Raw genomic sequence first — 17,123 nt, forward strand, 5'->3', positions numbered from 1 at the left:
AAGTCCTGCAAGAGAGTGTCTGTGCCAGGAGATGTGATGGATGGCAAGCGTTAACACACAAATTTGTGAAGCCGCACCAACTATGTGCGGAGCCCTTCCTTCAGACACAGACAACAACTACAAAGTTTCCTGATAACGGAGCCCAGATCCACTTTCTGGTAAGCCAGTATGTGAAGCTCTAGATGTTGTATTTTTCAGTTTCTTCTGCCTATCTCTGTGAAGAGCAATACCACGGAGACCTTTAATCTATCCAAAAATCCAAAAACTGAGATAAGAGCCTGAAACTTTTTGCCAGCTAGCTAATCTAAAGAAAAGAGAACATCGGAGGGGGGGGAGGGGGGGAGAGGCAGCAACACACTTCTGTTCGAGTTCAACAGCATACCACTGCTGAGGTTGCTGCTTTTTGCAGCTTATGCAATTAAAATCGGTGTGGTGTAAGTTACACTAAACATCCCGACAGCTTCTTTGGGTGAAATTGCTGCCATAGCAGCACAAACGAGCTGCTACAGAAATGACTGCCGTCATTAATGTTTAAAACATTTATTGAATCATATCAAAACAAAGCATCAAGACTGCAAGGAAAATTTCAGAAAGCGTATAAGTGTCGCAGGCTTTAACAATGCAAGACAAGCCTCGCTTGCACAAAATGGAATGTAAAAATATATAGTACTGCTGAAAACAAGAACGGGGACTGAGCTCTTCAAGCCATAAACAACCTAGTAAAAAAAAAAAATCGAGGAAAAAATATGACAGCTTGTGCATCACACTTCGGGCAACAGCTGCTGTTGTCGATGTGAAGAAATACTTGCAAGGCACATTTTCTTTTTTTTTTTTTTAGATGACCAGAAGTTGACTAGCACTTCTGTCCACTTCATGCCGCAGACCATTTGCATCACAAAAGCAGCGACCTTGGAAAGAGGCCCATCTCAACATAGTCGTCAATAATCTGGAAATTAGAAATAGATAACAACATGCAATCAATTTCACGATTTCTGGTTATAAAATATCACCTGCAGTGTTTCTGGCCAGCTAGCAACACTATATTAGTTGTTTCAAACCTGCATCCAACATCGTGCTACTAACAAAGGGATGCATAAATTAATATCTTACTAAGACCGGGCTATGGACATTTTGTCCAAAACATTTGACATTGACATTAGCTTTTGAGTTGGTACTTCTAAACCGTAGCATCCGTGCTCATAAAACGCGGTTGTACAATATGTTGGACACCTATTCAAGTCACCTATGCAACACTGATGCAATTATATACTGTTGAAATTCACAACAAAAGATTCTAGAAAATTTAGCTGCAGAATGACAACATTCAGCACCACGACATTGATACACCTGCTAGAGAGACGAGCACTGTTCCTGGTATTTCTATGCTATTTCAGAGTGCAACTTTAATTTTATATCAAAGTTAACAGCAAAGAGAACACATAAAAATTGTAATTTAAGTCGTACACGTGCTAACTTTAATCTATTATGTACTCTTTATTTTTACGTCCCATGAATTGAATGTCTCATTGCCCGACACAATCAGTGCTACTGAGTAAATTTTAGCACTTTTCACCTTCGTAATGCCAGTAACTTATTCTGAAAGACCATGAAAAAGAACCGACATCATATGCATCCTGGGTCTCTGGAGGATAGTACTAAATTAAAATATGAAGGAAATAAGTGAACCAATTGTTGAGTGAATAATAGATGCATTATTTTTTGTTTTAGTGAAACCTGTATTTTTGCCACTACCAGCATGAGACAGGCAAAACAAATCCTAATCAATCTTAACTGGAAACCAACCTTGGCTAGAAAAGGTACTAACAGAAAGACAAGACATTGGTATACAGTAGCAGCATGCCTTTTGCCTTTCCAAAGCTCACTGGCATTTTCAGTGTTTGATCAGTCTCATCTTGGTGGCCTCTGTGCGCCCATTTTTGTTCGTGATCATGAAAATTTGGTACAGCAACTGCATGCCAGAGAGGTAGTATGTATAGAGCACGCTGAATGAAAGCAAGCAGCAATTGATTTGTTTTTTCTTTCCTTTGAGAAGCATTCGTGCCACCCTTGTCGCTTACTTTCATGCCTTTATTGCTTTCACCAGTAGCCACAGAATGCAAACACTGAATTGGCCGGGGAGAAGAAGTCAAATAGTCAAGCAGCCTAGAGCAAATGAGGTTGTGTTTTAAGTAGGGGTGTGCGAATAGTACTTTTTCCAAACCGAATCGAATACGAATAGTGCACTCTTGCTATTGAATCGAATACGAATAATGTAGCTAAAAAGCGAATCGAATACGAATCGAATAGTGAAAGCAGCGAATCGAATACGAATCGAATAGTGAAAGCAGCAAATCGAATACGGATCGAATACTCTGCAAGTTATGTTCATATCATTTGTACGTTGATTACAAAACATTAAAAAGTGTCTGAAATTCAATTTTATTCAAAATGCTGTTTGATATATAGTTCACAACAATGTACAGCTGCGTCAACCTCGACTACAGGCTAGATAAAGTCTAAATATTTAAAAGCAAAAAGATTGCACAGAGCCATAAGCAAAAGAAAATAGCACTCAGTAAAGTCAAGTGGAGTTGGCAGAAGTTAATAAAATTACTAGATGCAACTTGGCTAGAAGTACAGCCTGGCACTACTAGAATGCACAATTAGAAATTAAGTACTGTCAACATGGCATCAGTCAAACAACATCCCATCAACTAAGACAAGACTTTCTTAGACTAGTCATCTAAAATTTTAAAAATGCTTGACTAGATTAAGGCTCTAACACTGCGGGGAAATCACGCAGAAAATGAAGATACATGTCTAGATTAATCTGCAGTTTTTATTTGAGCCTTTAATGACTAGGACTGAAACTTGTTGCAACAGTTATGAGAAACGACCATTCACAAAGATAAAATTTGATATCCCAAAAGGCAGAACATTAGGGGTAGTGCAGATGCAGTGAGACAAAGCGCATTTCACAAAGATTTAAATGAGTATATGGAACACTGGGCATGTTGCAATGGCAGCACTATACGTAAAAAAAGTGTTTTAACTATGCGAACAAAATAAAGGCAGTCTTGTGCATCATAATGTAACTAGGGATATTCACCAACAAATGGTTCTGGACTGTAAAATTGCACAGCAGGTCTGTTGGGAAATGTTATGGAAGCTTCGACTGCACTGAGTTGCCGTGCAAGAAAACAAGGTGCTCCACACTGTCCGATGAAAGTGATTCCCGCCGACAAGTTACTGTGTTGGAGCAAGTTGAGAAGAGTCTCTCGCTTGCCACCTGAGTAGCCAGAATGGCAAGGTACTTTCTGGCCATGGTTGCAAAAGCTTCATACTTGATTTTTCCTTCTGTTTGCCACCACTGAAATGGACTGCTATCACGAAGCAACACAGGGGCCTGAAGATAGTTGGACATTTCTTGCATCAAAGAGCAAGGGTTTTCATTGTGTTTTGATGATATCAAAGTATTAAACACTCCCCAAACGGATGACTGCTCTCCTCTCCAATCCATCTGCTCCTGTGCAGAAGTTTCTTGCGAGCCCAACTGTGACAGCCTTGACTCTTCCTGTTCCTGAAGTACTGAATACAAGAGGGACCGCATGTGCCCCTTTTCTTGCTGGTCGCTGCAGACATCCTTGAAACGAGGGTTATTCGAAAAGTATTCGAAAATTATTCGAAAATTTGCGAAGATATTCAAACTGTTTCGAATAATTTTCAATTTCCACTATTTGATTCGTTTAACGAATCGAATATTATGATATTCGATTCGATATTTGAAAATTTCGAATATTCGCACACCCCTAGTTTTAAGTACTCTCAAAGTTTAAATTATTCCAAAACTGATTAGATTTTCTTAGTAGTGCAAGTCAACACAAGTCGACAAGTTTGCATCCAACAAATACACATTGCAATTATTAATGTAATGTATTAAATAAACACCTTAAACTAGCACATTACCCAAATGGGCATACAAACGGTTTTAACATTTGTGCAACCTAAGCACAAAAGCTTCTCCTGCTCAAACCACTAGCTGATCTGTGCTTAATTTCGCACTTATGAGGGTGTTTGATAGCAGTTTCGTGGAGTTGTGAAAACGGCTCGGCTGTTTCATATACAGTAAAACCTCGTTACAAGAGACACTCAAGGGACCCGAAAAACATGTCTCTTGTAAGCAAGGTCTCTTGTAACCAAAAATTCTAAAATCACTGTGTTGATCAGTTTACTGCACATCAGTATATAAATGCATTCACATGCATTAACAGGAAATTGTTCAGGAAAGCTTAAAGAAGTTATTCCTACTTAGTATGTATTTTTGTGAGTGCAGAGTGTATTCCATCCCAAATTCTGGAGGTAAAGCACTTCACTTTGCAAGCCTTCCTGTAGCTCTAATACCTTTGAGGCACTCTTACATGCTCGTCACCCTCAGATGATTCACAAAGAGAAAGACATCAGGAGTCTATGCTTTCATCCTGTGATTAAATTTTGACAGTGAGGAGTTAAAAATGCTGAATGTCATTCATGCATTTTGATTTGCTTCATAGGTAACAGTAATGCGATGCCGTTTTGACTTTCCAATCATGGGGAAGCACTCCTCAGTTCCTGACATACACAATAAAAAGGACACTGATATGGAACAGAATTTAGCTAAGGGAATCTGAAGTGTATCATGTACGAGTTGGTACGTTCCAGATGCATTCCATGAGCACACCTGGGTTGTGTCTCTTGTAAATAGTGAATAATTTACTCCAGGGACCTGAAAAAGTTGTCCTTAGTAACCGAGTGTCTCTTGTAACCATGTCTCTTGTATGCAATGTTGTTAACATGGCAGACATAGAAAAACCAACCAAACCGTTTTCAAATGTCTTTTATAACCGAATGTCTCTTGTAACAGTGTCTCTTGTAACGAGATTTAACTTCTAGGGCCTGCACCTAGGCTTGGCCAATAATGTTCAGTTCTGTGCAGGCAGAATTGAGCTCTTACCTGCTGTCATGGGGTTAAAGTTCGTACAAACAGAGATGGGGCTGACAGCAAGTCATCTGCCTTTTGAGGCAGTGACGACACTCCGCAAAATTAAACCACAGTCAAAGCTAAACACTTTGCTAGGTGAAAAAAAAGCCAGGTGTTACAAGACGTAAAGTGAATGCGACAAGCGTGTGACCGAGCCTGGAAGCAAGAACATCACTAGCCAGTTCTGCCTATCAAAATAGCCCAGAGATTGTTCTGACAGTAAAGATACAAAACAAAGACAAGTAGGTAAGCTAACTGGACTACCAGCACCATCAGCCAGTCTCATCTTAGCTGCGTGCATGCACTGGAGAGAGAGAATCCGATAATGAGCTTTAATGGAGCTTTTTAATGATGGATGACTGGCATCTAGCATCGACTATGTATACTGGCATACAGGCAGCTCCAACATGAAAGGAAGCAGTTAGTTTTCACACAAGAATAAATTTTGTTGTCACTTCAACATGAAAGTCCATGCATTAGACATTTATCAAGAGGGAAACTAATTTCACTGCACAACAAAGCAAAAGCTGCGGTGAAAAACACAGCTTCTGCTTTGTTGTACACAGAAAACAGTTTTATTTTGAATGGATAATGTCTAATGTATTTTCGTGCAGAAATGACAAAACAATTCATCTTTGTGTAAAAACTTCAAAACTAACTGCTCCTTTCCAAAGTGGAGCTGCCTGCTTGCATGTGAAATAATTTTTCCACCTTCTCTTCTCACTTTTACCCATAGAATCACGATTGGTTATATGCTGATCACATGTCCCCATGTGATACATAAAACTGCACTATGTTGGCATTGCAGCCTAAACAGTCACAAACAAGCAAAAGACAGCCTTCACCTAAACAAAAATCAGAGCTTGCATGGACTTGTACCAAGACTATCAGTGAAAGATACGGAAGATGTTGGAGAAGGCACAGGTATACCAAAAGTGCTTACTTCACTGATGCGTTCCTTTGTTATCTCGGGAACAAGACATGTGAAACCGGTGCTGGTGAGCTTGCTTCCATCCAGTGACAAATTTCTGTCAAACAGAAGCTCCTGCAGGTGATATTGAAGATTAGCACTTTTGACCAGCCAGGGAACTGATCTGTACAGTACAGATCTGAGGCAGTAAACAGGGTGTGCATGCATAACTACCAGGCAATTCGCTGACTAGTCCCAGTCTTTGAACCTAAACCTTGATGTATTGTAGCACAGCACAAATGGGATAAAGGCATGAGGTATGTGCCTCTCCCATCCAAACATTTGTCCCTTCTAGTCTTTATCCTTCACTGGTCTTCTAGGCGCTTGAAAGTGCAAATTATGAGGCCACGTGGACAACCTTTCGGATTAAAAAATACTTATAGCTTCAATGAAAGACCTTAACGAACAGCCATGGCCGTGAGAGGAGAAAAGATGCACCAGATTGGAGAGAGCAATGTTTGATTTCGACCACTGCAAGCTCTTGGTATGCTGGTGTGTTGCATTTCGCCTATAAGTGAAAGCTCGTTAATTCACAACTCGTTAATTCGAAATTTTGGATAATTCGAAATAGTCATCGTGGTCCGGTTCGCAGTGCATAGAAGTCTATGCGCGTAACAGCTCGTTAATTCACTCAAAAATTGGCGCCGCCACCCATAATTCGAACTGCGCGCCGCCAAGCGGCGCTGTTATAAACCATCGTTGGAAGCTTTCACGGCAGAACGATAGATGGCACAACCATCGGGGCGCCGCTAGGGTGCTGGAACAAGTCTTTCCTGCCGCGACTCCTTCGAGGAATGACGTTTTAGTGTTATCGACCACGGTTTCGTGTTGCATTTCGTGAGCCCTCGTTTTGCACGCCGCTTGTTGTGAGCTTGTGTCCGCGAGATGTGTTCGCGTGGGAAATACTGTGCCAAGACGGTGAAGGAGAAAGTGGCTCTTTTACGCGAGGTGGATGAACGGAAGGCCAGCAAAGTGGAAATCGCGAAAAAGCACGGGATTCCACCAAGCACGTTGTCGACGTACGTCCGAAATAGGAGAGCCATCGAGGATGCCTATGAAGCCGAAGATTTCGCCAGCAACAGAAAAAGGCTTCGGTTAGCCAAGTATCCGGAAATTGAGACCGCTGTGATCACGTGGGTGAAAGAAATGAGAAGCGCTGACATTCCACTGAGCGGCCCAATTATCATGGCGAAGGCGGCCGATTTCGCCCTGCGCTTGAATGTGGAAGATTTTGTCGCCTCCGAAGGATGGTTTCACCGCTTTAGAGACAGACATAATCTTGTCTTCCGGGTGTTGTCCGGAGAAGCCAAAGAAGTGGATGCAGAAACTTGTGCCACGTGGCGAAGCGGTGCTCTGCAGCAGTACTTAGAAAGCTACTCGGCACATGATATATTCAATGCTGATGAGACGGCTTTGTTTTATAAGCTCCAGCCCGACAGAACAGTAACATTTAAAGGGGACAGCTGCGCTGGCGGCAAGCGAAGCAAAGAGCGGATTACTGTTCTGGTCGCCGCTAATATGACCGGGACGGAGAAGGTCCCTCTTTTTGTTGTCGGCAAGGCACATAAGCCTAGATGTTTCAAGAACATTAGGATGCTGCCGACGGAATACTCCGCCAACAGCAAGGCGTGGATGACGGGCGAATTGTTTAAAAAATGGCTCTTGAAATTCGATCGGAGGATGGAGCTAGGGAAGCGTCAAGTTCTCCTCATTGTGGATAACTGCTCGGCACACAAAGTCGACGCCGAGCTGAAAGCCACAAGGCTCGTCTTTTTGCCCGCCAACACGACTGCGGCCTTGCAGCCGATGGATCAGGGGGTGATCAGAAACATCAAATGTTTCTATAGGCGCCACATGATCGAGCGCATGACTTTGTGCACTGGAAACCAGAAGACCAGCACCATCACATTGCTCACAGCAATGCACATGTTGGTGCGTGCATGGGAGCAGGTCACGCCGTCCACAATTGCAAACTGCTTCCACCACTGTGGCTTTGCTGCCGGAAGTATGAAAGAAAGTGGCGACGATGGGAGTCCAGAGCCTCTGCCTGCGGCTGTGCGTGCTGTGCTGCAGGACGTCAGTTTTGATGATTACGTTGGAGTAGACAGCGATGCAGCAGTGTGCGGTGCCCTAAGTGATGAGGACATTGTCGCTGAAATTGTTGGGGAGCAGTCTGTCCCAGAAGAGGCAGAAGACGAGGACGACGACGAGGAGCAAGAGCCCGTGCGTCCATCCGCGGCAGAAGTTATGGGAGCGCTGAATGTCGCGCGCCTTTTCTTCAGCTTTGAAGAGGGGGAAGAAGACTCCCTGCGTCGCATTCGCATGCTAGAAGACCGAGTGAGTATGGTAGCCCTCAGAGAGAAGAAGCAGAAGATGATAACAGACTTTTTTGCTAAATAAATATTTTTCGTGCCCTCCGGGCATCAAACGCCTTCATTTTTGCTCACTTTCATTAGTTCGAATTTTGGTTAATTCGAACTGGCCTGGCGGGCCCGTGGAATTTGAATTAACGAGCTTTTACTTAGTACTAAAGTGTGGCCACAGTGGCTATGTTCCGTGTGTTCAGTTTTCAGCTTCAGATGTTTGTTAAGGCCTTTCACTAAAGCTGTTAGTATTTCTTAATCGGAAAGGCACAAACTGTTTAGTACACCATCTTGAGTCTTCTGATTTTCTGAACAAAACTGATGGTGAAGAGTGCATCGCAGCATTGAGACTTGCATAAAAGGAAAAATATGTTGATTGGTTTGGTTTATGGGGTTTTATGTCCCAAAGCGATTCTGGCTATGGAACTGACTGCATTCAGCAGCGCAAAATTCAGCAATACTATAACAAAGTAACAGAAAATTTTGTGATTGAGGTAAATTTAAGCAGTGTATATAACCTATCAGAACACACTGGAATTGAAGAATAGCATACATAAGACTAAGTTTACAGAGGTCTCATTTTCTGGTACTCTTCCATCCTGTTTTCGGAGAGACAGCATAACCTTAATTTTAGAAAGCTAAACGAAAAATATATGAAACCACTGCATACAATAAATAAGGCTCACAACAATCGCTGGCTCACCTGACAGAGGTATGGAGACAGCGGAGTGTTGGTAATGCTGTCCTTCAAGCATGCCTCAGCCCATGGAGCCAAGTGCTTCTCGTTGATCTGCTCCACAACTGATTGCATATCAGCCTGCACATCCAAACCGATTCACTTCACCTTGTGTATGCAAGAACACAGATGGATGGCAAACAAACAAACAAAGCACGTATATGCGGTGTTATATGTTGCCGATACCCCCCCTTCTTACGCATACACACACAGGATAAATCAAACAAAATATGAGGCGGACCCTTCCTCGGTTCATCTTTCATCTTTATTTTCACTGTGAGGTACATGTGCATGGATTATCAGTATTACAGAAGGAGGTCCCGAAGTATAAACTGTCCGGGGGACCTCCTCGGAAGACCACGCAAGTATTCACGAGGGTGACTAAGAAAGCAGCGACCACTAAAAATATATGATGCAGTCTACACTGTTTTAGCACAACTGATTTGTGAAGACTGCTTCGTTGAGAACTATCTTTTTAGTCATCATCAAAACTATTGAAGTACTCCTTGGAATCTCACCCGAAAACAAGGTCAACCCATTCGTTCTTCAGATCGTCGCGGTCTTCAAGACTACTCAATCTCGGTGGGGCCGATCATGTACCTCACCATCCTCAGCCCGCTGAGCTCGCGTGGCCTTGCACTTTGACCCATTCACGAACTTTTTGCAATCTAGATCGAACTCGCAAGACGTTTGATGCCACTCAGCCTCCTCTACCTTCTTCTGCATGGTGCACGAACGCATACTGCACGCAAAATTGTCCTCGACACTGTCTAGCAGCAGAATGGCAGATGGGTGGAGCGGGCAAGAACGTGCCCACACTAGCTTGGGTATGCACATAGTACACTCAGATGAAATGTTCAACAAGAAATTTTTTTTTCGGGCACCTAAAGTGGGCAGAAGGAAGGGTGTTTACTTTGTAGTGCACGAAAATGTTAGATTCACTGAAAAAATGAAGGGGGCACACACAAGAGAGCAGGCGCTTACGCAGTATTTTACAGTAGTTAGAAAATGTTCCCTGCAGTTTCTTAGAGATAGAATTGGTCACTACAAAAGGGATGCTTGTACGAACGCACACACATGCATACACAGTGATTTAATTATGGTTTACATTTTCAAAGAACATCAGCACTTATTTGATCGAAAAATAAAGAACTTGGCAATTCAGGCTATCAGGGCCTCTGCAACGGAGAGCACCAGAAATTTTAAACACCTGGTCTTCTCTAATTTGCCCTGACATTGTACAGCACATGGGCGCCTTGCCTTTTGCTCAATCAAAAAGGAGCCATAGTGGACGGAATCGAACCCGCATGCTTGCGCTCAGCAGTCGAGTGCCCTAACCAGTGAGCTACAGCGGCAGGGCTACTACTAGTAAGGCAGCACCTGCAGATTATGTGAACCTCTGTTCTAATAGATGGCCAAGTCCCCTACACTCTGCATTACAACCCGACCACAGTGAAAAGGACATCATGAGTGCGAGAGAACTGCTTTCATAGGAGTGCTGTTTTCATGTCTCCATGCTGGGCGAGCTTGAGTGAGAAATAGGTACAAAGCAAGAAATAAAAACCGACGGATGTGTGCCAAGTATAAAAAGATCGAAAAAACAAAAACAGTTGACAGCACTGAAAAATACATGCCGTGGAGCAGCGAGATGCAATGAAATACAAAACAAAATGTATTCGAAGAATTGCCAGAAATATCTTGGCAAAAACAGAGCCTGAGGTACTCGTAACTTCAGATTCAAAGAAAGCAACGTGTATAAGTGTAATATCTGACATCAGCCACATCATGGCACCACAGTACTAAGTCATAAAATGACAACTTCCCAGTAATGCCAAACAGGAGTTCCAAAACTAGCTGAATACTAAAATACCCAAAGTTCCAGAGTACAGATACCATAGATCATGATCTACTAAGAGATAAAAAATGTTCTGAGAAACCACGGCAGAAAAAAACAAGCAACCACAGAGACTCCTTAGAATTAAGGGCATATATTATTCCAGTTGTGCCATGCCTGTGATTTTTCTCCTCAGCAAGTAAAAGATGAGAATGGCATATGTACCACACTTATCAAGCATATGCAGGGTTGATGACAAGTAAAATACAGCGTATTATGTCTCCACTCCGCTTTCCTGATGTGAGGCTATTTCAAGAGGGTGGCATGTATATAAATATTGTTTAAGATTCAGGGCTGCAATTCATGTACTTCAGTGGATTTTGTGAAGTGTTCTACGGACACAGTAAAACTTCATATATAATTCAAATAATTATATCAGATAATTCTAAGCCCAATGGGCGTGTGCATCGGCCAGTCACGATGTTTCAGGCACTGTTGCGCTTGCCACTGGCGTTTTTGTTTTATCCTGAAATGGCGTGCTGCCATTCTAACGCATATTTCTCTCCTGCATTTATGTGCTTTCTCCGCTGTTTGAGTATGCTGCACCGTTGCGTTTTGAGGAGCCTTCATCACATAGGTAGAGAGAACATTGTTACCGCATCTCACTCCAAAAGGGGCTGAAGAGGCACTTACAATTTTGGAGAAATTCTACGACACTCCTGACAGCATGCGAAAAAGAAAGCACCTAATGAAACTGCGAAAAACCGTCATCATAGTCCCTTAGATTTCACCTCAAATAGACAACCGTTATCCAGATGTTACTTAGATAAAAATTGTCATGATGCAAAGGGTTTTTGGTAGCTTTTTATGATCACTCGATAACCCTTGAGTGTCGAATTTACGGGATTTCGCAGTATGCTTGTGAGGAAAAATAAACTTAATTGTTCGTAACCCTCAATCAATAAACAATCAAAGAAAAAGACTTGCCTTTGCAAAAAGTGAGGCAGTCGTTCCCCAGTATCCATGAGATATTGAGAACCTTTCAGATATAATGTCCGTAACTTTGCCTTGTGCTGTAAAAATGCAGCAGTGTAAAAACATACGATGTCAGGTGTGGTACCAGGGTTTGAAGATTCCTATACATATGCCATGGTTTTTCCGAGTAACACCACCAAAATTGTGCACTTGGCATTAAAGAAAAGCCGAGCAAAATTTTATACAACTGTTATCTTTTGTAAAAATGCACTGTTTGCACCTCTATGGTTATGTTGATGTTTGCTCAGCATTACTGATGAAATTGTACACAAAAGAACATTCCTTTTCTTTTTTCAAGCTAATCAATAGAAACTCGTGATGTCAAGATTAGAAAGGACTCCATGACCATTGTTTAGAAATTGATGGTGGTGTAACCTGGATTCAAAGATCCACATATACAAAAAAAAATCCCGCCAACACAGCCTCAGTATTCAATTTCAGAGCGTTAGTTACGAGAGTTTCAAGCAGAGCCATCTACTTCATGGATTTTGCACTACTATTGCAAACTACAGCCCCCTTCGCTATTTCCGGTATACTTCTTCGTGATACTAGTTATAAAATTTCATAAATGTGGACCACAACACAACGAATCTTTTAACACCGCAACGCCTTCGTCGCCACTGATAAGACGAGTCTGACGCCAAACACCTTCAACAAACGGTTCGTTACCACTAATAAGCAAGATGAGTCCGACGCCAAATGGACGAATATAAAGTAATCATGAGAACAAAGCAAAGCAATGGATGCACAGGGCCTTGCAAGTCTCACATGCAAGAATGGTAAGAACAAAGCGCAAAAGCATGCAACCTGCATGAAGCAACTTACTCGTCTCTCCACAGTCAACCACGTTGTAGATTTCCCCCGACTTCCCATGAAGGCACAGGTGCCAGATGGCCCGACAGAGGTCGGACACGTGCACAGTGTTCATCTTGAGATCCTTCGTCCACAGAAGCTGCAAGGCAGTCGATTTTGTCAATAAAATCAAGGGCAGAAACAACTTTACAGAAGCCTCGGCAATGCTTCAAAAGACTATGACACTTTTAGCAGTTCGAGTGAAAGGAATTTCATGCAGCTTACATAAATAGAGACGAATTTATATGAGCATTCAATGAATGCCATTCTAGGCTTAATCACCTGCAGATGGCTGGTTTCATTCCAGAGAGAGCACAGTTCTTTGTGAGCCGCTTTCTAAGAATGGCTAGTCTGTGCCCCTACATAACTAAATCAAAGTTTGCGAGAAGTCCCTTTCGCCGCCTAATGTGCCACAACACTGGCCCGCTCTTCAGCTGCTTTCACAAGCTTTCACTGCACAGAATGAATTAGAGGTGCTGAAGATGACTGCGCCTAATGCGAAGTGCAATGGGCTATACCCATAGGTCGGCACCATGAGGAGGGGCTCACTCACACTCACACTCACGACCAGTCACTCTCAACCCACTCACTCGCACTCACACTCATGCCCGCTGCCATTCACCGCCACTCACTCACACTCATGGCCACTCCTGTTCGCGGCCACTCACTCACACTCACACTCACGGTCACTCTGGTACCCATCCACTCACTCACGCTCACACTCATGCCATTTCTCATTCATGGCCACTCGCACTCACGGCGACACTCATACACGTCCACTCACTCACACTCACACTCATGCCTGATCCCATTCACGGCCACTCACTCACACTCACACTCATGGCTGCTCCCATTCGCGGCCACTCACTCCCACTCACACTCATGCCCGGTCCTATTCACGGCCACTCACTCACACTCGCACTCATGCGCGGTCCTGTTCACGGCCACTCACTCACACTCACACTCATGGCCACTCCCATTCATGGCCACTCACACTCACACTCATGACCGCTCTCATTTCCGGCCACTCACTCACACTCATGACCGCTCCCATTCCCAGCCACGTGAGTTTGAGTGAGGCGATATGAGTGCACTCATGAGGGAGTGCGCCGACCGATGCAAGAAAGTATTAGAATAGAGCAGATAGGTTTACGCACTCTAAAAAAGCATTAAGCAGGACATTACGCAATTTGTTACTTCAGCTCTTTTGGCTCAGCCGTTAATTAAGTCTACTGTCGTCATCTTGTTGTTAGAACAGTAGTAGTTTTTATAAAAAAAATAACACTTGTTAGGTCCCATTTCTGCGGCAAAATCATCACTCCGTATAACAAATAAACTAAAATTAGAGCTACGAGATCTTTTCTAAGCGATGGGTCCGGCGTCAAAGTGAGCAGTGATTTTGGAAACGATAAACACGAACAAGAATCGCGCATGCTAAACGCCCGTTTTATGTAGAGCTGTTTCACCCGCTGACATTGCGATCATCATCAGCCTGCGACAGAACATAGTGTATGTCTAGCCTCAAACTGTTCGAGCAGCGTCACTGTGCTCGCTCTGCGTCCGAACACTGACGAACACCGGGACGTCCTCTGATGTGCGGTCACGTGAGAGGAGTTGCCGCGGCAGAGGTCAAACTATTTTCTTTTCTATTTGTTCTAGTTAAATTTAATCTTTCACTGAATCTGAAATTGTAATATCAACGCATTCCATATTAACATTATCGCGAGAAATCCCGGATTCCCTATGCAAACATCAAGCATGCTGTCCTTGCGTGTCGGTCGAATCGTACTCACTTCATAAGCGTCACATGCGAAAGCACTGATCAAAAATCACACTGCAACATCAGCATCAATATTTTCGTTTGGCGCAAGCGCACTAAATTTAAAGTACGGTATCTCAGTTTTCCGCATGGCGATTTTATCCGGCAGCGTTTGAACATATATTCATCGCAGCTTTGGTAGCGCTGCCAAGAAGTACAGAGATCGAGTATAGCTCTGGTTCTCTAGAAGATTGGGTTCTAGAGCTCTGCATATTATAGCCCTTTTTTTTTCAGTTAATGAACATTTGTTGACAATACCACACTCCTGGAGCGGATGAAAGGTGAAGATTGCCGGGTCGGGTCGACTCGTATATTTCACCTCGCTCAACTTTTCGGTTCCCCGACGCGCGCTCTCGTTGCTTCATGTACTTCCTTTTTTCCCTCCATATCTATACTTCTCGTCCTGGCTTCTTTCGTTCTTGCCCATTCCTCCATCCAACTTGCTCGTTTTTCGCCACAGCACTTCTCATATGTATCGCATTAAAGTCCTATATCTGATAACTCGGCAAATCATAAATAACGGTCAAATAACACCGAACGCGACCCGTCGCCGAGCACGGCGAGCGCCCTGGCCATAAAATCGCCTTCGAGGAAGTGAGCTGTGAAACATATAGCCCTCAAGTTGTATCACACCCAGCTCACAAAGGCGACTCAGGTTACTGGGAACGCTACTCCCTTCCGCACGCCAGCTACCTAAACAGGAAAAGCGAAGGACGCGGCCCTACTGCTGCTCACTGATCATATTGTTAACATTAGCTTCGGGCTTATTCATCCTTTTAGTGATTGTTTGTCCCTCCCCCCCCCCCCCCCCCCCCACACACACACACACTCCACGGGGACAAAAGCTAATTTTCCTGCCTGGCTGTAAAATAGAAGAGTTGCAAAACCTACAAGTTAGCTTCCCTATGAGGCAGGAATTCCTGCACAATGGCGGCATAGACTTACTTTGGAATAATAGTTGGGAGCAGCGCTGGCACAGCGACTGGCGGCAGAGTAACTCCCGCACCCCTTGCCCATTCGTCACAGCATTCCGCACGTGGGTCGCCAATTCTAAAACTCCTTTCCTCACCCAGTGTGGCAGTGCTCTCCCTTCCTTTATGCCCGCGTCAAGAATGTCCCAAAAAACCTGTTCTCGCACAATGGCCTGTGCGACGGGGACTGCATCCGAAGCTGCGTGGACTGTAGTAGATGCATGCACTGGACTTAACTATTGCTGCGGAGTCAGGTTCTGCCGCCATTGTGCATGAATTTCTGCCTCACAGGGAAGCTGACTTGTAGGTTTTGTAACTCGTCTATTGTGCAGAAATTATTTCACAATGGTGGGGTGGGCTTATTTTCCAAGCAGTAATTGTGTGCAGGGCTGTTTCGCCTAACCTAGGTAGAGATGCGAGGCATCTGTGGACCCACCGTGATTCACTCCCCCCCTCCGATCCTTCTTCCGCTCTACGCTTTTAACTCTTGACAACAGGACGGTGACGAACCTAGCCATGTCTCTTCGCTTGAGGCGAGCTAGGGGAGACAGGTACAATGCAATGCTTACATTCCGAAGGCCTGGAAGTTGCTAGCACTGTGCACAATTATTGTGCAACAGTTTGTTGCGTCGATGAAACGAGGGACGTCGTTTACCGTGGCATGAAAGCAACCTCCTCGCCGAGCACTGCGAACGCGCCGACCACAAAATCGCCTTTGAGAAGGTGAGCGTCCTTGCCATGGAAACCAATCTTTTCAAAAGACGACACGTCGAGTCTTGGTTCATCCGACTGACAGCAGCAGCAGTAAATAGGAATTCGGGGACGCTACCCTCCACGTACACAATTGGACTCCGCGAAGGGTTGGTAGAGGGAAAGCAAAGGCCCCTGCTTGCTACTACGGGCCTTGCATTTCAGTCGCCCCGGATGAAGGGACCGAGTTGGTCCTGAAAAGTCGGGTTCTAATAAATATTTTTGTTTGGAGATAGTGTTCCCGAAACTTCTGTTTCAAGAACCCAACCAGGCGGATTTCCGTCGAAGATGTTCTCGTTCAAATCCAGGCGAAAGTGGCGGCCGAGGAGGCGCGGCGCATGCGCAGTAGTGCTACTTGAAAAATGGCCATTGGTACATCTTAAGCACCCGAGCTGCACCCGGCGCAAAGAAAGAAATGCCGTTCAAAAAACTACTTCATATGCCTGACGCCTTCATTTAAGGCTTCGTAAATCGCTCGTGTTGCTGTGCATTCTTTTTGAACTGAGCATTCGCATGGCAAGGGCGTGAGGGCACTGCAAAGCGCCAATCAAAAAAGGTATGCGATATTCTAAACTGAAATAAAAAGAAAATTATGTAATGAAGATTGCCTCCTTTTTATACGAGCGAGAAGGAACACATAAAACAATGCAGAAAAAAATTAAAAGGACATACAATAATCGTAATTATAAAACTGCTAGTGCTGAAAACTAGGGTTTCATTCAGACATTTTATTTGAGAAAGCCAGAGCTGGAATTCTCAGAGTCATGTCCCTCATA

At 43.8% G+C, this 17,123-nt stretch overlaps 1 protein-coding gene across 2 annotated transcripts in view; it reads right to left on the reverse strand.

The window, feature by feature from the left end:
• Positions 1-524: 524 nt before the first annotated feature.
• LOC146186612 (uncharacterized) overlaps positions 525-17,123 on the reverse strand; it is a 39,448-nt gene continuing 22,849 nt past the window's right edge. For both annotated transcript variants that reach the window (XM_084607352.1, XM_084607351.1), the window contains 5 exons: positions 12,781-12,907; positions 11,908-11,993; positions 9,054-9,167; positions 5,961-6,062; positions 525-946 (listed from right to left, as the gene is read on the reverse strand). In XM_084607352.1, the coding sequence (XP_084463478.1) occupies positions 893-946; positions 5,961-6,062; positions 9,054-9,167; positions 11,908-11,993; positions 12,781-12,907 (483 nt within the window). In that variant the 3' untranslated portion in view covers positions 525-892. The remainder of the gene's footprint in view (positions 947-5,960; positions 6,063-9,053; positions 9,168-11,907; positions 11,994-12,780; positions 12,908-17,123) is intronic.

The sequence above is a fragment of the Amblyomma maculatum genome, chromosome 6 (assembly GCF_055883805.1).
Source record: "Amblyomma maculatum isolate TAMU_Amacu chromosome 6, ASM5588380v1, whole genome shotgun sequence".
Lineage (NCBI taxonomy): Eukaryota > Metazoa > Arthropoda > Arachnida > Ixodida > Ixodidae > Amblyomma > Amblyomma maculatum.